The sequence below is a fragment of the Temnothorax curvispinosus genome, unplaced genomic scaffold (assembly GCF_003070985.1).
Source record: "Temnothorax curvispinosus isolate PA1 unplaced genomic scaffold, ASM307098v1 QBEX01011001.1, whole genome shotgun sequence".
In the NCBI taxonomy this organism is placed as follows: Eukaryota; Metazoa; Arthropoda; class Insecta; order Hymenoptera; family Formicidae; genus Temnothorax; species Temnothorax curvispinosus.
In genome coordinates this window covers 175,051-201,731 of record NW_020220781.1, presented here as the reverse complement: position 1 = coordinate 201,731, position 26,681 = coordinate 175,051, and the positions used below count along the sequence as shown (strand labels likewise).

The 26,681-nt window shown below is 33.5% G+C and overlaps 2 protein-coding genes across 7 annotated transcripts in view; one reads left to right on the top strand and one right to left on the bottom strand.

Moving 5' to 3' along the window:
* LOC112461031 (epidermal growth factor receptor) overlaps window positions 1-8,945 on the top strand; it is a 150,327-nt gene extending 141,382 nt beyond the window's left edge. For both annotated transcript variants that reach the window (XM_025026064.1, XM_025026063.1), the window contains 10 exons: window positions 1,810-2,145; window positions 2,390-2,774; window positions 3,047-3,723; window positions 3,988-4,117; window positions 4,573-4,883; window positions 5,252-5,553; window positions 5,810-7,027; window positions 7,266-7,671; window positions 7,806-7,985; window positions 8,638-8,945. In XM_025026064.1, the coding sequence (XP_024881832.1) occupies window positions 1,810-2,145; window positions 2,390-2,774; window positions 3,047-3,723; window positions 3,988-4,117; window positions 4,573-4,883; window positions 5,252-5,553; window positions 5,810-7,027; window positions 7,266-7,671; window positions 7,806-7,985; window positions 8,638-8,945 (4,253 nt within the window). The remainder of the gene's footprint in view (window positions 1-1,809; window positions 2,146-2,389; window positions 2,775-3,046; window positions 3,724-3,987; window positions 4,118-4,572; window positions 4,884-5,251; window positions 5,554-5,809; window positions 7,028-7,265; window positions 7,672-7,805; window positions 7,986-8,637) is intronic.
* Window positions 8,946-13,930: 4,985 nt separating this feature from the next.
* Window positions 13,931-26,090, bottom strand: LOC112461039 (probable cytochrome P450 6a14). 5 transcript variants are annotated; one of them, XM_025026088.1, is made up of 7 exons: window positions 25,925-26,090; window positions 22,673-22,848; window positions 17,866-18,235; window positions 16,547-16,890; window positions 16,144-16,374; window positions 15,451-15,702; window positions 13,931-14,982 (listed from the first exon to the last, which is right to left on the bottom strand). In XM_025026088.1, the coding sequence occupies exons 2-7, from the start codon at window positions 22,839-22,841 to the stop codon at window positions 14,819-14,821; spliced, it is 1,530 nt and encodes a 509-aa protein (XP_024881856.1). In that variant the 5' UTR covers window positions 22,842-22,848; window positions 25,925-26,090; the 3' UTR covers window positions 13,931-14,818. The 5 variants fall into 5 exon arrangements, with proteins under 5 accessions (XP_024881856.1, XP_024881855.1, XP_024881857.1 ...); XM_025026087.1 differs by lacking the exon at window positions 25,925-26,090 and adding an exon at window positions 22,994-23,084; XM_025026089.1 differs by lacking the exon at window positions 25,925-26,090 and adding an exon at window positions 23,022-23,083 and having other exon boundaries at window positions 22,673-22,849.
* Window positions 26,091-26,681: the final 591 nt, after the last annotated feature.

Below are 26,681 nucleotides of genomic sequence, written 5' to 3'. Positions count from 1 at the left end.
CATGATTCCGATCGCCGGTCAGATTAAGACCGCCCTTTCGGCACCGCGTGCCGATCGCGACCGCTCGTTTGCGAACTGTCCGCGATGATACGAGTGCGATTTAAGTTGCGAGCAAAACCAAATTCCGAGGGAGCGAACGTGCGACTATGCTCTCCGCGGCGGCGGTCATTTCTTTGCTTCACAAGGAATTTGCGCGAAGCTATCTAATAAAGCCTTGGGCTCTTTTCTATAGAGTCGTTTTTACGTGTCAAGGAGACTTTACTTGTTCGGTTAATTTCTATATAACATTCTTCGCGATATTTATGATTATGTCATAATCATTGATAGATAGTTGTTATAGAAAGAATTATGTTCAATGAGACAATGCTTCTTCAAAGTATCTTGATTTTTTATTATAGGTATCAATTCAAATAATACTTGTGGAAATAAAATAAATAATAAAAGAGAGGTATGTCTAAAAAAAACACAAATTCTTTCTCTTGATTAATTGATATTGAAAATTATTTAAAAATATCTTAAATTATTTTAAATGTTTTATTTTGCGCTATCCAGATTTCTCACTGCAATTATTTTTAGTAGAGAAAATATAAAATAAGGACATACAAATTTTGTATATATTTAATAGAAAAATCTATATTTTAATTAAATATAAATTTTAAAATATTGTAAAAATTGTATTTTATTATTTAAATTTTAGCTTTTGAGATTTAAATGAAATTATATGAACATACCTATCTTGAATTTACTTTTACTAGCGCCCATAAAAAATTACATAATAAAAATAATATTCTATAATGATAAACGTTAACTTTTCCTTCTCATGGTCTTGATAGTCTTGATAGAAATTTAGCGCTCTCTTAAGAGATGAATTCTAAATTAATTTTGTTGACATATGAAAGTAGCTCTCATGTATAAAGTTTACATAAATGTCTTTCAATGTTAATATTAATTCTTGGTGTATATACAGTTAAATGATCATTTTTGTTAAAAACTATGAGCAATTTTATGGTTTAATGCCTTACTATGTTCTGTTGTTCTGTAAGCCACAAACGTTTGCCATAACTTACACACAAAGTACACACACCAAGTCTTTAAAGTCTAAATGTATGCGTTGGTTATTTAAACACAGTCAACTCCAGATCGTAATTGCACAACGAAATCACGGCGGCGTGTGTACTGCATTTTATAGAGGTGGTTCGCCCACCAATATGACACGCTTCGTACTTAGAATACTATATCTATAGGTCGCGGGAATACTCTTGACAGTGTGGGTGGTATCTACAAACTATCGTAATCGGAAATGAATTACGCGAGGTTTCTTTTTATGTACGCGGAAGATCTGCATCTAATCTTAATATTTGACTTTAATCTGAACCATTATTTGAATTGCACAATAAACTTAATGTGTTAAACTATATACGTATATAGTTGTGGAAGATGTTATTATATATAATTTATAATACTCATTGATGAACAAATACCGTTAGATCGTCATTCATAGCTTCAGTATTAATTTTAATATGGAACTGATTTACGCAATAACAAATTATAGTGGCCATTAAAAGCAAATGTATTAAGCTAAAGGATAATAAATACATTATCATTATATTAGACTAAGGGAAATAAATAAAATAAAAACATATTTATATTACTGTCACTATTGTTATGATTATTTCTCTAGATTTATTTATAATTGTAAGAAACCAAGAGAGAGATGAGAGTCTAAATAATGGCAATCTCTTTAATAGCGCTCTATATATAGCTCAACTTTTTTAGAAATGTAACTTATGTTAATTGCTTTGTTTATAGTTTGCATCGGTACAAATGGCCGCCTTTCCGTGCCGTCCAACAAACAACATCATTACCGGAATCTTCGAGACCGGTACACCAACTGTACTTACGTCGATGGCAACCTGGAGATCACATGGCTCCAGAACAAAACCTTCGACCTCAGCTTCCTCCAGTACATACGGGAGGTCACCGGTTACGTCCTCATCAGTCACGTGGACGTGCGCAGGATCGTCCTCCCGAGCCTACAGATCATCCGTGGCAGGACCCTTTTCAAGCTCAATATTCACGACCACGAGTTCGCCCTCTTCGTTACAATGTGTCAAATGCACAACCTGGAGATGCCGTCCCTTAGAGGTACGTTATTTATCTTATATTTTATTCGACATATATGTTAACTAGAATAAAATTGAAGCGGTGAAATGATGTATCTCTAAGATACCTTGGAATATTTATTTAATTATTGTCCATAAATGGAACCAACAATTTATGCTTAATTTGTCGCGAGATAGAATAATATTTAAACGAGAAATTTAAGAAATTTAAACTATCGTTTCGTTTGTGACGATATTTAACTTGATCGCTATTGATTTCATCATAGATATACTCAACGGGAGCGTGGGCATGTACAACAACTACAATCTCTGCCACATCAAAACTATCAATTGGGAGGAAATAATCACAGGCCAAGGAGGACGATATTTTTACGTGTACAATTTTACATCGCCGGAACGCTCCTGTCCAGCATGCGACGAGAGCTGCGAACAGGGCTGCTGGGGCGAAGGTTCGGAGAACTGTCAAAAGTTCTCGAAGACGAACTGTTCGCCTCAGTGCTGGCAGGGCAGGTGCTTCGGTCCTAATCCGCGCGAATGTTGCCATCTTTTTTGCGCGGGTGGTTGTACCGGTCCCAAACAGAGCGATTGTCTTGCCTGTAAGAATTTTTTCGACGACGGCGTATGCACACAAGAATGTCCGCCTATGCAAAAGTAAGTCACGTCATATGTTCATATCTTTGCCACAAGATTAATGTAAAATGCTCGTGCAAAAGATATTACAATACATATATCTAGATGCTAAATACTATAATTTTTGTTTAATACAATTAGACGCGCGAACGAATAATGCTGTCCTAAATTCTTTCAAGTAATGAATTAATGTGAGAAAAAACACTGATATAAAGTTAACTTATAGTGCAGATTATTTACATGATAAAATTAATAAGAAAATGTTATTAATATCTCAACGTCAATTCTTTTAGATACAATCCAACAACATATTCATGGGAAGCCAATCCTGACGGGAAATACGCGTATGGAGCGACCTGCGTGAGACGATGTCCGGAACATCTCTTAAAGGACAATGGTGCATGCGTGAGATCCTGTCCGCCGAAGAAGAAAGCGGTGAATGGCGAGTGCGTTCCTTGCGACGGTCCTTGCCCGAAAACCTGCAAGGGCGTCGAGAAGGTGCATTCCGGTAACATCGACACCTTCAAGGATTGCACCATTATCGAAGGATCCATCACGATTTTGGACCAGAGCTTCGAGGGTTTTCAACACGTTTATCCAAATTATACATTCGGCAAACGATACGAAAAGATGCATCCCGATAAATTAGAAGTCTTCAAAACGTTGAAGGAAATTACGGGCTATCTTAATATTCAAGGAGATCACAAAGATTTCACGAACCTTTCGTACTTTCGAAACCTCGAGGTGATCGGCGGCAGAACGCTCACGGAATATTTCGCGTCGTTATACATCGTCAAGACCTCTCTGGTATCCTTCGGTCTTAGTTCTTTGAAGAAGATTTATTCTGGCTCGATTGCCATTTTGGAGAACAAAAACTTGTGTTACGCACAAAGCATTAATTGGAACAGAATCAAGAAATCATCGGAACATGAAAGCCTTTTGTCAAATAATCGAAATGAGAGCGAATGCAGTAAGTATAATAAATAGATTTAAATATAAATAACCATTGTTTTCTTATTTAAAAATCAATTTTTTTTTACGGATATTCTGAATGTTTTATTTTGTGTTGGATGGCATATTCGTTAAGAGCTTCTATTTTTATTTTGTGAAGACTAAATTAGAGATGTAATTAATATTGTATTATTAATATTTAAACAGCATTTATTCATTTTTATATAAATAAGTTTTAAAGTTTCTATATGAAATTATATGGAATATTATGTTTGAATTACAGTTAAGGATGGCCTCATATGCGACGAGCAATGTTCGAACGAAGGATGTTGGGGACCGGGACCAGCACAATGTTTGTCGTGCAAGAACTTCATTCTAGGAAATGACTGTCTCCGAGATTGCACTGCGCCAGGGTAAGTCGACAAGCGTAGAATTACATAATGCGAAATTGAAAATTCCAATAATGCGACTTCTGTCCAATTGAACGTGCTCTCCTAGATCATGGATTGAAGGTAAATCGAAAAACTTCCGCGAGAACTTAAGCCTCAATTTTCACCGTTCTATTTTTCATCTTTATCCATCTCGTAAGCAAGTTACGTGTATATATTATGCAGCACTTGCACTTTGATCGTAACCGCTTTAATTCGCGCTTGTATTAAAAGAGCAAGTGGCATGAGTGACAAACAATCTGAACATTAATTACGTTTAAATGATTTTTCACGTGTGCCATCTTATTTTTTTATCTCTGTTAATTTTTTATGCCTTATTCACTTACCCTTATTTTTTTCGTTTGCTTTTGATTTTGCGTATCACTTCTTTACATGACGTTTCGATGTCGCTTAACAATTGATCACGATTGTGTTGTTAGAATTTATCAAGCGGACGAGAAAACATGTAAGATGTGTCACGAAGAATGCGACAGCTCCTGCACCGGTCCTTATGCCGACCAATGTATCAAGTGCAAACACGTGCAAGACGGACCGTTCTGTGTGCCCGAGTGCCCATCCTCCAAGTACAATGACAACGGCCAATGTAAACACTGCCACGAGAACTGCGTAGGCGGTTGCGAGGGACCGGAGAACAACATAGGCGCCAACGGATGTCATAGTTGCGAAAAGGCAATTATGAACGGCCAAGTAACAGAGGGATGTTTGCAGAAGAAAGAGCCCTGTCCCGATGGTAAGTCATACGATAGCTTTGCTTCATGACTTTTGTATGAATGTACAAAATATTCATATCTTATATAATGGAGAAAATGTTGATATTTTTGATATTTTTACTAATTATTGGCTAATAATTATATGATATATGAAAGAAGTGCATTATTACGTTATTTTTATTAATTTTACAAATGTTTAAAAATAATAGTGAATATTACTGTCACAGAGTATAATTGAAAATAATAAATATAACTAAATAAATTGATTACAGTTTATTTTGAATAAATAATAAGATGATATTTATGTAATTCTCCTCGTGAACAGTGCTTAAATAAATAAATATTATTTAATGTTACATAAAAAGGATCCTCTTTATGAAATTCGCAGGACATTATTACGAGTGGATGAATCCGATGGAGCAAGGTCCTTTAAAACCTCTCGCCGGAAAAGCTGTCTGTCGCAAATGCCACCCACGTTGCAAGAAGTGCACAGGATACGGCTTCCATGAGCAAGTGTGTCAACAATGCACCAAGTATAAGAGAGGAGAACAATGCGAGGATGAATGTCCTGCTGATCACTTTGCGGATGCTGACACGCAGCTATGTATACCGTGCTTCGGAGAGTGCCGAGGGTGCTTTGGACCGGACCCTAATCAATGCTACAAATGTCGGAATTATAAAATTTATTTTGTACGTAGACATTAATATAAGACATATAGTCTTTATTACGCATTTAATAAATAAGACAATACAACATTTTTCTAAAAAAAAAAAGTGGAAGCATATCTTTCAGTTTATTATATTGGTATTAAAGTATATATATAATGAGTATCTATATTTGTAATTTTAATTTTTAGTAAAATATACTTTGTATAAAATCTTTATATTTTGTATGAAACGATTACGTGTTACAATACTAATTAATTTATATAATTTGTGTATTTAGGATAGGACAGGCGATCCTGACGACAATTCAACATCCTTTAACTGCACGGAAACTTGTCCACCGGAATATCCTCACAAGATCTTTCCTCCTGACAGTGAGCCGTATTGTTCCGTAGAAACAATAGGTCTCGGTTATCAGATGGAAAACGATTTTCATCCGGCAGTTTTGGGTGGCGTCGCGGTCGTATTAGTGGTATTTATTATTATCATTGTTGTGTTATTGTACTTTTGGCGAGTAAGAACAAAAGCTAAGGAGAATACAGTGAAGATGACGATGGCTTTGACCGGTTTGGACGATAACGAACCGCTTCGACCGACGGGTGTAAAACCAAATCTTGCGAAACTACGAATCATCAAGGAAGAAGAGATGAGAAAGGGCGGTATATTGGGTTACGGTGCTTTCGGTAACGTGTACAAAGGCGTTTGGGTGCCCGAGGGAGAGAACGTAAAGATCCCAGTCGCTATAAAGGTCCTCCACGACGGTACCGGTGCAAACACGTCCAAAGAATTTCTCGACGAAGCTTATATTATGGCTAGCGTCGAGCATCCGAATCTGCTGCAATTACTCGCGGTATGCATGACGTCGCAGATGATGTTGGTGACCCAACTAATGCCTCTAGGCTGTCTACTGGACTTCGTACGTTTGTATAAGGATAAAATTGGTTCGAAGCCGCTGCTAAATTGGTGCACACAGATCGCGAGAGGTATGGCCTACCTAGAAGACAGAAGATTGGTTCATCGTGATTTGGCAGCGCGAAATGTCCTTGTCCAAACTCCGAATTGCGTGAAGATCACTGATTTTGGTCTCGCTAAATTATTGGACATTAACGAGGAGCAGTATAAAGCCGCGGGTGGGAAGATGCCGATTAAGTGGTTGGCATTAGAATGCATTCAGCATCGAGTGTTTAATCATAAATCGGATGTGTGGGCCTTTGGAGTGACTATTTGGGAGATTCTCACCTACGGTGGTAGACCGTACGAGAATGTCTCTGCTCGAAATGTGCCGGAATTACTGGAAAAGGGCGAAAGATTACCGCAACCCGCGATTTGTACGATTGATGTATATATGATCATGATTAAGTGTTGGATGCTTGACGCCGAATCCAGACCTAGCTTCAAAGAACTGGCAGAGGATTTCGCGAAAATGTCCAGAGATCCTGGACGATATCTTGCCATTAAAGGGGATAAGTACATGAGACTGCCGTCGTATACATTACAGGTAATTTATATTTTCTTATATACAAATTTGTTTTTTTTATTACTGTAGATAATAATTAAAACAGTTATAATGAATTCTATTGGCTTAATAACTGCGTTATAATCAGGTCATTATTGCTTCAAACTATTCGTATCAATTTCTGTATTTAACAATTTAAACTAATAAAGATATATTTATAACACTAAGTCTTAATAATAATAGTCTTAATAATGATTTCGACTTTAATATGGATTTTCAGGACGAAAAAGAGATGATACGAAATCTCGCATCAGCGATAGATGGTCCTGAAGCTCTTGTGGATGCTGACGAGTATTTGCAACCTAAGTCGCGGGCTCCACTTCCGCCCGCAATTTCCGCATCAAGTACTTCCGGTTCACCGCCGAATACGCCGGTGAAGTCGTGCTGGCCGAACGGGAAGCCGCTCGCCGCTGATTCTCCAACGCCTCAGAATCAACAAAATTGGGACAGAGAGCTTTTGAGATACGGCGGAAATCACGGGAGCGGAAATGCGTCGCACGAGGCTGGCAATTCCGGTCAGCATACGCATTACGCGCATCCCAATGGTCATTGCGGACACGTCGCAGGGTCAAATAGCTCGAGTTCGAGATACTGTTCAGATCCATTGAAGATGGTTGGTGTTAGAGGTAAGTAAACGCAAATGTCAATTGCTAAAAAGATCAAATAGTATGTCTCTGATTGGAGTAATATAATTGATATTGAAATAATACACGAGCATCTTGGGATGAATTTATTTGATGAAGCAACGTGGAAATTTCAGATTGCGATGTGACGGATGATTGTTTCGACACGAAAGTGAACATCGTGCATCAGCAAGCTCAAGTAGGGAACCTGAAGTTGGATTTGCCATTGGATGAGGATGACTATCTCATGCCGTCGCCACAACTGCCAGTCAATACGACACAATATATGGATCTCATTGGGGAATCTAAGCCAACAGGTAAGCGAAAGCGAAATTTGCTACTATTTTTAGAAACTATATCTATATTGTGTAGATAATAGATACATAGCAACCCTGGTGGAAAAATGTCTCGGAATTGTTTACATTATTAATCAGAATTTCTATAAAAATTTTCAGACTTTTTCAGAATGTGCCCAAAATTTTTCAAATTTTTTATACGAATTGGAACGTTTTTCAGAAAATAATAATAAAATATTTTAGATTTTTCCCGCCAACACATCTTTATAAAAATCTGAATAAATATGAGAAAATCTATGCAATTTATTAGAAATTTTCATACATACAGATACTGAAATATTCCAAAAATCTTTAATTATTTCTAAAAGTATCTGAGAAATATATATATTGTTTAGAATTTTAAAAGTCTCAATTTTTAAAAACTTTCTGAGAAAATATGAGAAATTTTTTCACCAGGGAATTCTATTTATACTGGAAATAAATACACTAAACTTTGCTCTTAAAAGTTTTTTTACTGTGTTTATTTGTATTTTTATGTATACATAATTTTGGATAACAATTGCTTTATTCATTTCATCGTTGCTCCTTGGTTGATATTATTTATTTATTTATTTTATTATTTATTAAATATATATGCTCTTTATAAAACAGAAATTATTTTTATTTTATCTAGAACCCGAATCAAAGCGATTAAACAATGGCTTCCGGAAATATCCAGACTTCCTAACAATTCAAGGGAAGACATCACTGGACAATCCGGAATATATAATGTCGCAAGACGATGGTCCACTCACGCCACAGACTTTGGGTATCCCTACGCCAGACTTGGACAAGGTTCTGCAAAATGGCGCCTTCGGGTCTCAGATTAGGCAACGAAGTTCCGAAGAAGAATCGGATCACGAATATTACAACGACTTTGATCGGTTAGAACGAGAATTACAGCCATTGAAGCCTTTTAGGAAGAACGAAACGACCGTGTGATTCTAATGTCGAGGATGCGAATAGATTTGAAGATTCTGTGGGACCAGGAATGTTCACATCGATGAAACTTTTTCTGGGACAGAAGATGAGTTGTGGAAGGAGATAGAGAACCATTGGAATGCTTCGTCAAAGAATCTAACCGCATCATATAGTTACTCAATTTTCGAGTACAGGACCCATTGTACTTATAAAGGACACTTCGTTCAAGTGCCGCGTTTGATTGTGATTAGAAGTAAACTAGAGACTCATGCATATTTCGGGATATAAATAAAATGAAGGAGACTATAATGACATACCGGAAATGAGAATCGCGCGACAGCGATACTCGTGAACAAGTAGTGCAAAGATATTCTTAATGTGCCATTTCTCGTGGCTTGTAAATAAATTACTTTTCGTACTAGCTTCTCGAGGATATAAGAAATATCCTAGGACTTAATTCGCAACGACAGCATCGATATCGTCTTTGCTATTCTATTAAGAATTTCTTCAGGGCTGTATTATGGCATTTTGAGCCATACCATTGCAAAACGAAATTTATAATCCTTATACCTATAAAATGATTGAAGATGTAGAAAAACACGTGTAAATGGCTTTATATTAATTTCTTTGACTAAATCGATTCTACATTTGTCTTTGCAAACTTTATAGGCTTAAACCGATTTTACTTCATTATCCAATTCTCTTGCAAAGATATCTGTGCACCCTGAAAGCTAATATTTACAATGACTTTATCCATCTTTCAACAAAAATGATTAAAAATGCGGTTCAATATGTTTTCACGTAATATGTTTTAAAGTTTATAATTGAAAGATTATACAACAAACGTAAAGTATTAAAAATTAAAGTTGTTTACATCGACCATTTGCGGCCTTCAAAGAAATTCATGATCGTTGGTAAAAATTTAATGATGAGAACGGTTTTAGACATTTTCGAGCGGAATACTTGTAATATATCAGGAAATCGCTCAATACGTTTTATACATACGAATTGTTTTGACACTTTTTGTTTTATTTCCTTATATACAGTACATTAATGATATTTTACGTCATTAAGTGACAAACTTCTTATGTTCTTTTGTAACAAATGTAAATTTAAATATTTTGTTAACTAAAAATATTTTTTATATTGACAAAAGGTTTAATTTCAAATTTAGAATGTAATGATTTATAATTTATATGTATGGCAATAATATCATTTTAATTTTATTGATGTTTAATTTGAACTCCTGTTCAAAGTTAATGTTTTTAAAGATATTTTAGTATTTATAAAGTGTTCCGCTTAGAATGATGAAAGTTAAGCGGTCCCGCTACAAAGGCCAACTTGCAACAACGTCCTTATAAATCTAATTAATAATAGTCTTTGGTTTTTTTTTAATCTGCTTTATAAATTATGGAAGAAATAATTTATAAAGTATTGTGTCCTTTTCGAAATATAGAAGAGGACAAAGAAAAATCAGTTATATGTCGCTCAAACTGTTAGACGTTAGGGCAACTGGGTCATAATATTTGTACGGTACACCGCTGACTGTGATATGAATTATTTTATTTTATTTTGAGGACACTCAAATACCGCAATAATTAGTACCTTCCCTTTCCCCGCAGTAAATTACGACAGCAAAGTTACATTGTCCTATTTTACTGCCGAAGATGTATTCGTTTCGCGTTGAGATACGAATCGATCACGACGCAGACGAACGCGACTTTACTTAAAAATGGAGGAACAAAGTGACTCGAAGACATTTCTTTCCTTCCTCTTATGCCATCGTCTTTGTATCAGTAAAATTGGCTCTGGGATGGGAATTATCAGTTCAATTTTTATATACGAAACACAATTTGTACATAGTTTAGCGAGTAGGATAGTAAACGGAAACCTCCACAGGCGTAAGAAACGGAGAGCAGTCGAACGAAATTAATGATCGTATGTCGTCAGAATACGGCGACCCGTATGTAATCGCACTAAGTAACAAAGTATAATAGGACGTGCCATGTACAGAAAAAAGGAAGAAAATAGACGAAAGAGCAAATTTTATGATGAAAAACGGATCTTGATTGTATTTAATAAATTTACGGGAACTCTGTTCTACGAGCCTTGCATTTGCTATAGATGAGCAGGGACGTGCGCGAGATTGGCGATCTCTTTTGAAAGTAATATCCATACTTCATAGTTAATACAACCACTGTCATTTTGTGACTTGGACAAAAATATGACGATGATATTACATTATTATAATTATATAATTTTTAGTTAGCCACATGATGACACTGGTAGCTTTAATTTTCTAATTTTGATATTTTTTCATAGTATTATGAAGCAATTAAATCAAGTAATTCCAAATATAAAAAGGAAAAAATATATATTTAGATTCAAAACATTAACTTCTCAATTTTTTAATCATTTAATGACAATTATATTATTTATGTTGTCAATACTTTTTATATATGAGTAATAAATATCATTTTCAAATATAGAAAAGGAAAAAATACACTGTTGGAAAATTTTTGTAGGTTTGTTAAAAAAGGTCCTTGTTAAAATCTTTGTGTAAAATAATCAACACATACATGTGTAGATTTAACATATGCCTGCTATGTTACGTGAACTGAACAAATTAAAAATGTAAACGTATTAAAATAATATAAAAAATGTGTCAAGTAACACACGTTGAACGTATTTATTAAATGTGTTTTAATTTACAGAAAAAGAGTGTTGATTTTTTACTTTATAACAAAAGTGGGAATAACACGTTACAGAAAAAGAGAGATGATTTTATCTTACAATCTTAACTTTAACAAGTTATGTTAATTGTACACATGATTAACGTCAAATTACGATCAGAATTACATTTCTTTCCTGTTGAAATATTTTAACATAGTATCGGTGTTACCATTTAACACATCCATATTATGTTAAATTAACACAAAAATTTGAGTGGACCGTTTTGGACATGCGATTTATGTTATATTTAACACAAATTTTCCAACAGTGTATACATTTAAACATAAAATATTTGTTTTTCTGACATTGGAAACATAAAATGATGATATTGATCATGAAATAAAACACAATGCATTTGCAAGAAATGCTCGCGAGAAATAAAATAATCCGTACAGATTTTCAATCTCGCTGCATACCGTGCAGTATCTTACACGTAATAATGTAGTCAATATACGTATCGTGTACATTGTGTTAAGTGTTACTAATTATTATTATTGTAACAGATTCTCTCTTTGTAATATATCATTCACCGCGACGCATTACTCGCTGCACGAAGAAAGACACGTGATTTTTCTTGAGCGGACCAAGAAAATGTCTTTCCATTTTTCTCATTGTCGTACGTTTGGTCTTAAATATGTAAATTGGACTGCGACTGAGCGTGTTAATTAGAAATTGTACAGTGTAATCGAACGTTATGTAATTCGCGAGAAGTTGCATTTGCCATTCGGTTGTGGACATAGAACTTATAGATCTTTATTGTATCATTATATATCATAAAAATTTATTGTAATAAAGAACGATCATTCTTATCATTTGTCGTTTTTCTATTAAACCTGAATAATTTAGCGATGTGCAAATTACGAATATTTTTCGGCAATATTTTTCCGAATGCATGTTTATTATGCATTTTCTCAATGTGCATATATACATAAGGAAAATTTATGTACCTACACAAAAAAGATTATGTATTTATACTCATATACATGGAAAAAAAGGATTAACTACTTTAACAAATCTAGTCATAAAATATAGATAACTAACATTTTTTTGCAGCAAGAGCTATAATTTGGCAATAATAGCAAAACCTTTTGTGTTAAAGTTTTACTACTATTATTCAATAACAGGGCTGGCGAACAAGCTAGGTGTTTTTACTAAATTATTATATTCTAATAAACAATACAGACGTTTCGGCCTTAAATATGGCCTTCATCAGTGTAAAAAAACCATGGTCGTTGAAATTTAAAAAGTCGTTACATCGAGTATTAATTTTTTTTACTACTATTGCTATATATATATATATATATATATATATATATATATCATTTAGCAATATATATATTATAGTAGCTATCCTTTTTTTCCGTGTACCTATAATACTTTTCTTATTAAACTCTAAAAATTTTATGCATAAATATTATTCTTACAAAAGATACAATCTGCATGCCAAATAATGTCTAAAATACTAATTATAATATTAATTCTTTGCTTTATCAAATATCTTTGCTATATTTATTCCGTCTTTTGTTCAATTCTTGTGCATCTCATATTACCTTTAAAAAAGTAGATAAAAAATGTCAAATTTTTTATTTACTTTTTTAAAGAAGGCAAATTTTGAGTATGACATACCTTTTATAAATTGTATAAAACGTTCAGCCAGAGTAGTCGCCGCGTATACAACACGACGAAATAATAATTTTCAAACATTTTAAACGAACGCTCGCATATGGAGCATATGACGCGTTTTAACTAATCAGAGAAGTTTGGAGAATCAGCTGATTTCATTCATGAATCACATATGCAAATACACGTCTTAATGTAAAATACGTTACATGTGTATAGTTATTACATATTTTATACAATAATATAAATATTTAATATATAATTGAATATATAATTATTAATATTATAATATAATATATATGATTATACTATATACATATTTTTTATAGTAATATATTTTACATCCGTTTTACTCGTAAAATATAAAATAATTATTACTTATGTTATAATAATAGAATGTTATTCGTTGATGGATTGACGATAAATCGTGAAATAGTTTTTGTTCCAACAAATGAGCCCCGAGTATTAAATATATTTTATTCGATATAGATTAGTTATTAATTCCGCGGTTTTATCTGATAATACACAATTGCGATTAAATGCATTTTTGGACTTTGCATTGAATTCGCGTCCAAGTAAATTCGGGCGTTTTTTAATATTTTGTACGAATAAGGCAAATCAGGAATGGTACAGAAATATCAAAGTACAATACACTTGCTTGTAAAAATTTCCAGTTTTATTTACATATAAATTCCAACACAACCCTTCATTAAAAGTGCCATAAAATCTAAAAATATTTAGAGATCATCACAATCATGCAATAATCACCGTAAAACGTAATATCTTAAAAAATAACGGAACAATGATCAGTTTTTCTCAAATATATAGTGTACGCGGTTTGTACGTAAAAAGACACCATTGACAACTTTTATATATCTATACTCTCATAAAATAGTATTAGTAGGTAAACCAATTACTCTAGAATGAAATATCGATTAAAAAGAGTGTAGAAATATTTTTGGCAAAGATCTTTCTATCTACTTTCTATCAAAATTACAATTGCAATATAGTAGTAGTACGTGTCCAGGCATTGGTGCATTTACCTTAATTTTTTTAACTTGGTTCTGTTTCTAAGACATTATTCTCGAAAGCTCGTTTGACATAAGAAATCTGGAAAGGTAGCGCTTCGATGTTTATGCGGTGATATATTCACATGGAGAGTCTTTATGTATACTTGGCATAATGATAATGTCCTGTCGCTTGATAAATATAAGAGAACAATAATATAGCAATAAAAAATACAATATATGTTAATAGACATATATTATTATTTATTAAATGACTAAATAATAATAAAAAAAAGAAAAATTTATTTATAATGAAACGCATACTCCCTCGTCTTCGCCAACCTTCGATTAGCAGCAGTCGGGAGTAAAAATGTTGTTTATAAAATACATTTACCTTTATAATCTTCTTCACTATTGTATGTGTGAACATCTAATATATGATAATCTTATCTTATCTATTAAATTGTACTAATATCTATATATTTGAAATAAGCCAGGAGTAATATTTCTAATTCCCTTAAGAGAGCAATTATTTTATCGTGGCTCAATAATCAAGCGTATGCCACCTTTTGCCGAAAGAATAAGATTACGTTCGTCAAAAATAGGCGGGACTAAAGTCTGGGGATGAAGATTGAATTTATATTTCGATAAAAGACTCACGAGTCCGACTTTCGTCTGTACATAGCCAAATTGCGCACCTGAAAAGTAATGATATCAATATTTTCATCAATGCCATGATACATGCCAGATATTTTCGTACGAGCTCAATCTAAGCTTTAAAAAGTTTTATTTAAGTATAATTATAAGAATATTTAAAAAATAATTTTTTTTATAGAAAAATTTAAAACAATATAAAATGTATTCAAGACAAAAAAATTAATAACCTGTTAATTAAATATTTTTATAAATATTTTCGCAGAAAAGAAAGAGAGAAATATATATTTAATATAAGCAGAATATATTTTTAAAATATAATTAAAGAAGATGATTTAAAATGCAACGATTGAAACACATGTTGTTGTCAATTGTCAATTTAAGTGTAATTATTTTTATGAAAAATAAGCTTGCAAATGGTACATAAACTAGTTTATAAACAAAAATAATTCATAAACAATGAATTAATGTATAAATTAAATATATATTAATAGATTAATTCGTATTCTTACCGATGCAGATTCGGGGACCTTGCCCGAATGGTAAGAAAGCATAAGTATGCCTTTCTGCTGCCACGTCTGCGTTAAATCGTTCCGGATCAAATTTATCTGGGTCTGGATATATCAACGGATCTCGGTGCAGCCCGAGCACTGGTATAGTGATTAAAGTCCCCTTTGGCACATGAATGTTCATTGTCGGTAAGTTTATATCTTCGGTACAGGTACGATTTAACATTGGTAGAGGTGGATATTTCCTCATAGTCTCTGGAATATGTCAAAGAAATATATGTATAAATATATGTATATATCTCTTCTAAAATGCAAACTATTTATTTGAATGTATTATACATATTTATTTTTAAATATAAAAGTCCCCTATTATGAGATAAAGCTCCTAATATACGATAGCGGGATTTCTGCTAATAGGTTCTATCTGTTGGTTCTATCATGAACTTTTATTGCCCTTGGGGTAAAATCTATTTAGTAGAAATGACCTACTACATTTTTCAATTCTGCCCATAGACTTCCGATAATCACACAAAATAGATGTGGTATCTCATAATAAGGGACTTTCCTCTACTATTTATTTAAATGTACATATGAATAATAAGATATTTTCGTGTAATATAATCTTTCTTTGTCGAAAATTGCATCTCCAAAACCGACAAAGTAAAAACACAATGCGACAATTTACAATATACTTGCCATTTACTACTTTGTGAAGATACGTCATTTCGTTCAAGGCGTCGTAGGTGAGACCACCATGTTTTGCCAACATCTCGTCGATTTCCTTGCAAACTTTGTCTTGCATATCATGATGTTGAGCTAATTCATATAAAGCAAATGTTCCTGTCGTCGAGGAGGTTTCGTAGCCAGCTATGAAGAAAATATAACTCTGCGCTGTTGCTTCCTCCATAGTAAGTTTATTTATAGATGCTGCGGATAAGTAAAGTAAAATAATTTGTTTTTAACAAGAAATCTTAAATATTTGATTTTAATTTGCATTCGAGACAAAATTGCATTTCAAGACAATAAATGTAAATTTTCAAGATACATAGGGAAGATATTAATATACACGTATAATATGTAGACATAAATATATATTTACATGTCGTCTGGGTGGTAGTGGTATTCGTGCTATTTTCAGGCTCAACATAGCCTTTCTCTATGAGTTGAATCAGCAGATCCATAAAATCGTGTCTGATGATGTTATGAGCTTGCCTGTATTCCACATTCTCTCGAAACAAATTCATGAAAAAGCTGGTGACGGATTGGGGTGTGATAGGGATGGAAAACAATTCCATAATGTTCGGCGTGAACCAAAATAGGGCGATCCAAATCGTATTCATCTCAAAAATTTTCTTTTCTTGTTTACGATATTCGTTATTCGGATCCTCAATACAATTGGATTTGATACCAAATGCAGTTGACATAATTACGTCCGTTGTATATCTATTGGTAAAATTGACAAGAATTTTTAATATATTTTAGCAAATTCTATATCAAATTTGGAAACATTGAAGATGTTAAAAATGTACGAATAAATTCATACGCGCGAATAAGGTTGATAAATTAAGCGAATTCGGATAAACGATATCGAAAATGTAGATATATACATAAAAGAATGTCCAAAAATGGCATTTTAATACTTGGAAGAATCTCCGTCATATACGTCATCTTTCTATAATATTTTAAAGAAAAACTTGTAAAATTATTTTTGAAAAATTTTAAATAATTTTAATTATAAATTATAAATTATATATACAATTATATTTACAAATGACGTAAATCAATACGTTGTCCGCTTTGGTACTTGAATAATTTGGATATATATTATTGAAATATATAGATATATATTTCAATATGAAAAGAATATATAATCTTCAAATAAGAGTGTTAACAATGTTGCTAGTTTTAAACGTTTCTTATATTTAAATGTTGAAACGTAATCATCATTATTAATCAAAGTCGGACGAGTTTTATCAATAATATCTCAGGTGCAATTATGCACATTATGATTACACTACAGACGATGACTATATTAAAGCATGTTGTCTTCTGTATATTCTTGTATTACATTAATGTATTTAGAAATAGATATTAGAAAGTGTTTCTTAGGCATGCCGTAAGTTTCAAAAGTGCTGTATGTAAAACTTACTTTCATTCATCCGTGGAAAATGTTCTATTTTGTGAATTAACATACTTTTGACTAATAATTTTTTTTTATACTTTGTTAATCATGCAATAATAAATATCAAATCAATTAGAACATTTTATTATAGAAAAATTATCTGTTCTAAGACAAACTGTTTATCCTTTTCTTTTCCCCAATACTTCACTAATTATTTTTATTTTTAAATTAAACATTTTCTATTCCTAGTCATTCAAACAACATTATTTATATAATAGTTTGTTTAAAAAAATTACCTCGCAAATATATCTTTCATCTCGATGGAATCTCTCATTTGTACTTTGCTGTCCAGATAATTTGCGAGTTCATCGCCACATTCCTTCACGATCGGGAACATTTGCTTTATTTTTCCTAAAGTGAAAGTTGGTGTCATCTTGGTACGCAGATTTCGCCATTTCTTTCCAGCCATTGAAAACAAATGACCGGACAATGGATCAATTTTTTCATTGCAGAACGTTCCACGATCATGAAAACTTGCGAAGTTCTTTGTTAACACCGTTTTAATTAGATCGAGATCGGCGACTACCAAGTTTGGTTTATGAAGTGAATACATTCCAATAGCGCGATGATCCTTATATTTCATGTAGATATCATGGAAGAATACGCCTGTTGACAAATTTTTGTTAATTAATTCTGCGACTTTTTTTCAAGTAGAAATACAATAAACAACAGTGCAAATCATTTATTTTATAAAAATAGTAATGGCTTTGTAATAATAAAACTTCCATAATAATAAAACTTCCTTTCTTTATTTAGTTGGAGTAAAACTGTAAATATATACATATAGTACCAAATTTTATAAAATATATAACACCGAAATTATAATCGAACCAATAAATTATTTTCAGTTTACGGTCTTTTTCGATTCTCTTTCCGGTTCTTAAGGGGGGAAACGGGGAAATCACAGTGACAGCCGGAAAAAAATGCTGATTTCATGAATTTTTTTCGCTAGAAAAAAATAAATTTAATGAAATTGATTCTTTATTCGGTTTACGCGCCGGCGTTCAGAAGTTCGATCAAGAGCAGGATTCCCCTACTTGCTTCATGCCTGCATAAAGGCATGTTTGTGTAAAATTTGCTTCAATAAGCAAAATAATGTAAACATAACAAAATTTATTCTCTATATCAGAGTTTATTAACACATTTTAGCAGTGTTCTTTTTTGCTTCAAAGCCAGTTTTACGATTTCAATGCATTGTCTTTCTCATTTGCGGAATATGCAGACATGCACCTCATTTATGGATGCTTTATTTGAGAAATTATTCAAACTTAACACGCAATATCTCGTTTAATATTAAATATATCAAAAAACTGTAAAAAACTTTTTGACTGATTGTGAGCCTTTTTATATAGAATATAAGATTTCTTTTATGACATACATCAATCGAACACCCTCTATATAATTCATTACTTTTATTATTTTTAATATTTTGCATTCTTTCCCCTGTGTTTTTTTATACATTTCTATGATATTTATAATGATTCTTAAGGCTCCTAGGCTCTCGCCGCGGTCATGTGAGATCGTGCCGTCAGAGGCGACAATTGACACGCTGAGAATTCTTGCTCTCAAAATGAATGTAATACGAAGTCTAGTCATTTAGGCTTATGCACGCGACTAGGCTTCGTATTACATTTATTTTACGGCTGTTTATCAACTGTTAAGGGAAAGAGATAGACGGAGTATTTTTGAAGTGTGTAGAAATGATCTGAAGTAATCTTATTTTATGCAAATATCTTTTTATTTGCAAATGGCTCGCAAGAATTCTCAGCGTGTTATTTCTTGTCTTTGACGTCAAGATTTAGTATGCATTGGCCGCAGCGAGTACCCAGGTGCCTTAAGCCAACGATACAAAATATATGAAAACACGTTTACGTAATAAGAATTATTAAGGATTTAATAGAAACGTTATAAGCAATAATTCTTAGACTTCATTACACTACATATATTGCTACTACGCACATCATTGTCGCAATTGCGATTTTAGTCCGTGCACACATGTATACACATGCATGAAGGAATTTATATTATTCGAATACTTTCTCTCTTTATCATCTTATCTAATTTAAATATGCAAGGATCATTTCAAAAGTTATGCACATTGAGAATGTCAATAGAATAATATAAGTCAATATATTAATATAATCAGCTTTGATATTTATGTCAGTTGTGTATCAGACGTATTTTGGTAAGGTTCATTATTATTAATAAACTAAGTATAGGCTCTCCTGAATAAATCAAATAGGGAATAGTGAGAGAGGCAATCGGAGCCCCGCGCGGTAATTATTGCGCAATCAATATATAGTCAATAAGATAAATTAGTCGGTGACGATCATGGCGCAGAAAGATGTGCGCTGCTCTAATGAGCCGAAGATCCGAGTTCAAATCCGACCAAAAATCGTCGGTTTTATTTGACCGCCACCTCTCAGAAGAGTAATGGCAACCCACCGAGAATGTAATATCCTTTAGGTTGGTGCACTAGGGCAAAATTATTGTTACGAAACCAAAAGGGAGGCCTCGGATTTGATGAAGGCCGAACTTCAAAAAGCCATGGCTCAATCTTGAGCTGTAGAACCATTGAAGAAAAAGAAAAACTTGATAAATTTCTCAAAAAAAAAAAAAAAAAAAAAGACAAATTAGTCAATACATATTCGAACGTTTCGACACTTTCTTTGTGTCATCTTCAGCGTGTAAACAAAATTAATATACATGAAAATTACAAACAATATAAGATTAACGGTCAAAAGCGATAAAATGGTATAGTCGATCGGTCGACAAGCGCAGTCAAATCAATAAAATAATAAGAAAAACGAATAACGCATTTTTCAGCCTGCGTGTAATAATAATAAACCAAGTAAAGACTCTCCTGAATAAATCAAATAGAGAATAAGGAGAGAGGCAATCGGAGCCACGCGCGGTAATTATTGCGCAATCAATAGCGCTGAAGATGACATAAAGAAAGTGTCGAAACGTCCGAATATGTATTGACTAATTATCTTATTGACTATATATTGATTGCGCAATAATTACCGCGCGGGGCTCCGATTGCCTCTCTTACTATTCCCTATTTGATTTATTCAGGAGAACTTTCACTTGGTTTATTATTATTACACGCAGACTGAAAAATGTGTTATTCGTTTCTTTATTATTTTATTGATTTGACTGCGCTTGTCGATCGATCGACTATACCATTTTATCGCTTTTGACCGTTAATCTTATATCTTATATCTTTGTAATTTTCATGTATATTAAATGGTACGGTAGTATACCCTACCAGATAATGAGATAAATGCTAAATATCTAGGCATGACTCTCGACACAAAACTCCGGTGAAAAGAGCATGTTAAGAAAAAAGAATGGAGTTAGACATTAAGTATAAACAACATTATTCGCTTCTAGAAAGAATTTCCACAATGTCAATACGAAATGAGTTGTTGATATACAACCAGATCTTGAAACCGGTATGGCTTTATGGTATTCAGCTTTGAGGTTGCGCCAGAGATAGTAACATTAAAAGTATCCGGAAGTTTCGTAATAGAGTGTTGCGTAACATGGTGAACGCACCTTGGTATGTTCGTAACTCGGACATTCATCGGGACCTTGGGATCCCAAATGTCAAAGAAAAGATTATGCCGGAAAGCATGAAGCCTGGATTCGTTAATATGTGAACGTAGAGGCTCTTCAACTGCTGGACTATTAACACCATGTCCGAAGGCTGAAGAGAACCAAACCATTTGATCTTGTGTAAGACAAGAGCATATAGAGTGCGGAAGAAGGGAAACACCGCAGCTAGGGAAAAATCTAAAGGGCATCAGTGGATAGACTTTAGTTATTAAGCATGTAGTTAATGTGATAGAATAAAATTAATGGTTAGTCTTCTAGACTAGTTTTAATAGAGCAAATATCAGTAAAAAAAAAAGAAATTTATATTAATTTTGTTTATACGCTAAAGATGACACAAAAAAAGTGTCGAAACGTCCGAATATGTATTGACTAATTTATCTTATTGACTATATATTGATATATTGATTGCGCAATAATTACCGCGCGTGGCTCCGATTGCCTCTCTCACTATTCCCTATTTGGTTCATTATTATGTTCCTTGGAGTTAAATTATCTCTTTTCTGCAAGTCGCAATCTTGAAGTGGAAGAGAGAACTGATTCAAGTCTCTCGCAGTGATCAATGATCATATATTAAAATTTAAACTTTGCGAGGTAAGAACCCGACTTCATAAGAATTCCATGATGCTCTATTTACTTGAAGTTTGTGGAGGTAATGTAGTGAAGAAACTGAAGAAACTACTTAATTCATGAGAAACACTTTTAGAACATTATAAAGTGTCTATAAAGAAAGCGACAAAAATGGCATCTTGACAGGAATACCAGATTTGCCCAAATGTTGAAATGTTGTGTTAAAGCAAAATGAAGATGATTTTAGAGGTTTTGTATTCAATAAATTATTTTTTATGAGAAAATCTACAATATGCATAAATGTTTGAAGTAACCCTTATATAAATTAATTTTTTCTACATTTTTTGTTATTCTGTTAAATAATATAATTTTTTAATTTTTATTTTTCCACGTACAGAGTTTATTAGAAGAAATGTATAAAACATTTCAAACCTCTCCCCCTCCGCGCGCGTAATTGTAACCGAAATAAACCACCACGGTTTTAATTTTTTTCACTGGTCAAAAAACCGAAACTGAAACCGGAACAGTTATTTGATGTTTTATTAAACCATAACCGGAACCGAATTGAAATATCCCTTCAATCCGGGTCTTTGAATAAATGATAAATAAAATATAGTAATTATACAGCACGTACAGTTTGGTAAAATATAAAAGTATATTTAGCGGGAATTCCATGTAATTCCACTATGTGGCTATTAAATGTTATTATGCTTGTTATATTTCTTTGTTCTTTTCAAATATCAATTTCGTGTTTCCAATTATAATTAAATATTTAAATTAATAAAAGATATAGAACAATGTACACAAGGAAATAAACATGTATTCATACTGTGCACTTTACAGAAAGACACTCACCTATTTGCTTTTTTCCAGTTAAGAGGGCTGTTATATTTCCAGTTAATACAACAGGTTTGATGTAGAAAACTCCCCTCTTGCGCCAGAAATCAAATATCACAAATTTATAATAAATGTATAGAATGCTCAGGGCAGCGATAAAAGCCCCGATTAATTCTGCAAGTACCATTGCTAATCTGAAACATAACAATAAACACGTCTCTTGTAAAACGTTAAAACGTTAAAAAAAAATTTGGTGAGAATAATAAGTTAAATTAAATTTCTTCTTCACTATTCACTATTCGTATAAAGTTCTTAGATATTTTTCATTTGCGAAAGTACCGACTATCTCGAAAATTATATTTTGTTCGACTGTCTCGAAGCTATTTCTTATTTACACGTCTTGATCGAAGTACGCTACTGTAAAAACTGATTATAAATGCGTATGTATCCGCTTGTATATCATATCTCTATATATAGTTCTGAAGGACATTGATAATTATAGAAGAATAACAAGTTTATTGCAGCATAATTAAATAATGGCTTATCATGCAAAAACAACACTAATACATTATACAAGTTAAATCTTGTAAATGTGAACAATAATTTATCTTTCGTGTTTTGCAATTCGTTAATTAAGTGTACATGTGGTGACGGGAAATAAGAGTTAGATTACATAGTAAAAATGAAATTAGTATAATAAAGGTTAACATAGTATAAGAAAAAAGTAGGTTTCGGCTGGTAAATATCAATTAATAGTAACATTAAGGGGGGAAACCACTGTGACGGCCGGAAAAAAGCTATTTTCGTGAATTTTTTTGCGAGAAATAATAAATTTAATGAAATTGGTTTTTTATTTCTTTAAAGTACATATATATTGAACATATTGTAAAAAAAACCATTAAAAAATATTAATATTTGCGTCTTTAGCGTGTAGTGCCGCCATGTACCTCCGCAAAAAAATCGTGAGTGCGCTCGTGCTTCGTCAGAACGAGATGTTTGAAATTTTTATGTTATTTTAAACTATACGAATGTATGCTCTATTCCACAAGAGAACATTAGTTCTCCGCGCATAGACGCGTAGGAAGAGCAACAAAGTGGGGACTGGGAAGAGCATGGCGCGCTTCTCAGTGCGATATACATAATATGACATACGGCAGTGTGGAAGGGAGACTTTCTAGGCGTGACCTGTTCGGACCGGACGAGTTTTCGTCCGATCCGACTAATGTTCTCTCGTGGACGAGAGTATAGTTTCAGTTAAACGTACGGATTTTTTGAAATACTAAGACATCACAGACGCGCGCTTCGCCCGCGCTATTTAGCTTTGACATTATACTACATATTACTATTACAACAACTCCTTGATACACACAACTGTCAAAATATACGATAACAGCTGCTCATGAAGTAAGCGCAGGAGAGAACCACGCGGCATCGCGGAAAAGCGACAACAATAAACTTCGATAAAACTAGATGTCCAATCAAAAAAAAATCGTACGCTTACGTGAAGACAATTTTGTTATAAACATTCTGTTCAACTTTCAAATTATTTGGATAAAAATTGGCCGAGATACGCGAGCTCCCAGTATGTAGTTTCGAGAAAAATGCATTTAAAAGTATAAGCCTAAAAAATGTGGAGAGATTGACTGCAACGGTTGTCTCGAAACTTCGAATAAAAAGAAAACAAAAAACAACACGAGAGGCAAGGCCAAAGAAATACCAAGGGTTATCAAAAAAATTAGTGAGGGTCGTCGATTAGAAGTATATAGGCAACTTGACCCGGCTGCACACTACCTGAAAATATTTTCAGGTAGCATGCAGCCGGGTGCGAGCAACCTCCAAGAAAACTGCTGCAACTCCGTTAATATTACGACGTTCAATAAAACGTTAGAGATACATCGTTTCAAGACCCCAAACATTAAGAAAATATTTTAAAAAATCGATGTTTTAAAATCGTCACAGTGGTTTCCCCCCTTAACATTATAAAATGCCTGATATCAGTACAAAATTACCTTTTTAAAAAAAGGTAAATAAAGGTGCCAAATACACGTGGCAGTATATCACAATTTCAATTCATAACGAGTGCATGCATGATCAAACAAAGAATTTTCTACTAAATAGGTTTTACACCAAGAGCAATAAGTTCATGGTAGAACCAACAAATGGAACCTATCAGCAGAAACCCGGCTATCGCATATTAGGAGCTTATCTCATAATAGGGGACTTTCCTCTACACACGCGCACGTATGTGTGTGTGATTTTATTTCTCATTTGATGCTCAATATGCTTATAAATTTGCTTATAATTGCAGATCATTGTAAATTTTTGTTATGTTTACAGGATTGTCGCAGGAAACCAAGGACTTGTATTACTGTAAGCGCGTAAGCATGCACGCTTAGGTCCAGTTCCACAAACGTCGGTTAACTTTTAACCTTAAGTTAACTCACTCTTTATCTCTTTTTAAAAGGGACGTTAGAAAGAGACAAAGATAGTGAGTTAAACCTAAAGTTAAAAGTTAACCGACGTTTGTAGAACTGGGCCTTAGACTGTAAGCTCCCAAGTAGCAAAGATGACGTCATAGACGTCATTAAGACGTTATTAAGACGTCATTTGACGTCACTTTGCTACCTGAACTGGCGCCAGACTATGCGCGATTCGTGGTTCGTGATTCGCGGTTCGCCATTCGCGCCGATTCGCCAGTGGAGCGATTTTTTGACGGAATCAAAGAGATTAATCAAAATCGCGAATAACAAATGATGAACCATGAATAGTGGAGGGTCTATATAATGTCTACATAGGCAAACGGCGAATCTATAGTGAACCGCAAATCACGATCACGAATCGAGCATAGTCTAGCGCCAGCTGTTACACGAACGTCGCTCATGTATGGCCGTCGTTTATTTACAGAGCGCCAATGCCTCACCACGTGCCCAGGTAGCAGGATGACGTCTAAAGATGTCTTAATGACGTTTTATTGATGTTAGAGATGTCATTGTTATTAATACGTCATATGACGTCACTCTGCTACCTGAGTGTCTATATAACAACATACCCAGTGAGAAATGACCCGTCGAATCGACGTCTATCGGATCATTTCTCGCTGGGTAAAAGCATGCATGCAAGTATATAGGCTAAAATCCGAAATATATGTCGTTAAAATGCGGCGAATATAACCTTTTTTCTTCAACACTTCAATAAGCCAAGATTGCTTGGAAAGTAAACATTGCTAGGTTTTTATAATTATTTCATTATGTAAGTAGAACAATTTTTTACCTGATTTATAAAGCTTCTGGGAGCAACACACAGTTCGGAATGTTCACGGCAAGGATATGGATGTAACAAAATGGCGGTCGGTGTTATATGTGCTACGGTGTATACGGTATTATAGAGTAGAGGGAGAAGAGCTGTTAGCCGATGCTATATAGTCGAGACCCTGACCTGAATTCTTTTCTCCCAGTTAGTGCTCTACAGCCCCACTCTACCCTTCGTGCGAGATCTGAAAAGCATCTAATTGGTTAGTTCTAATGTAACAAAGAAGAGACGGAAGCTGATTGGTTATTTGAGTTATTTCCAATGGAACGTATATATATTTTTTTATTTTATTTTATTTCTTATTTTATTTTTATTTCCAGAGAGAAATGTTAAAATAATAAATAAGTTTTACCAGTACATACCGAGAGTATTTGATTGATTTGTCATATTATACAAAACACACACATTATACACACACACATATATTTATATAGGGAAGGACGGGGGAATTGGTACCAGAGGGCACTATAATGTGAACTCGTAAAGAAGTAAAACGTTCCACAAAAATGAAAAGTCACATGAATTTCATGTGACTTTCACATTAATTAATCTTCCACGTGAAAATTAGTCGGTTTTACAATGTACTACATGGTAAAGGTTATTGTTAAAGAAGAAAATAAAAATGAAAGAACGGAAAGGTCTGCATTACGGAGAATATCGATCAATTTGTTCGATACTCGGTCAGGTCCATCGCGATAACAATTATTTCAACATAACT

Excerpts from the sequence above, each read along its gene's own strand:
- LOC112461039 (XM_025026088.1), bottom strand. The coding sequence starts at position 22,841 with ATGGTACTTGCAGAATTAATCGGGGCTTTTATCGCTGCCCTGAGCATT. Across the intron at positions 18,236-22,672 it reads AACTGGAAAAAAGCAAATAG|GCGTATTCTTCCATGATATC; the intron begins GTGAGTGTCTTT and ends ATTTGTCAACAG. Across the intron at positions 14,983-15,450 it reads AGGTCCCCGAATCTGCATCG|GTGCGCAATTTGGCTATGTA; the intron begins GTAAGAATACGA and ends ATTACTTTTCAG.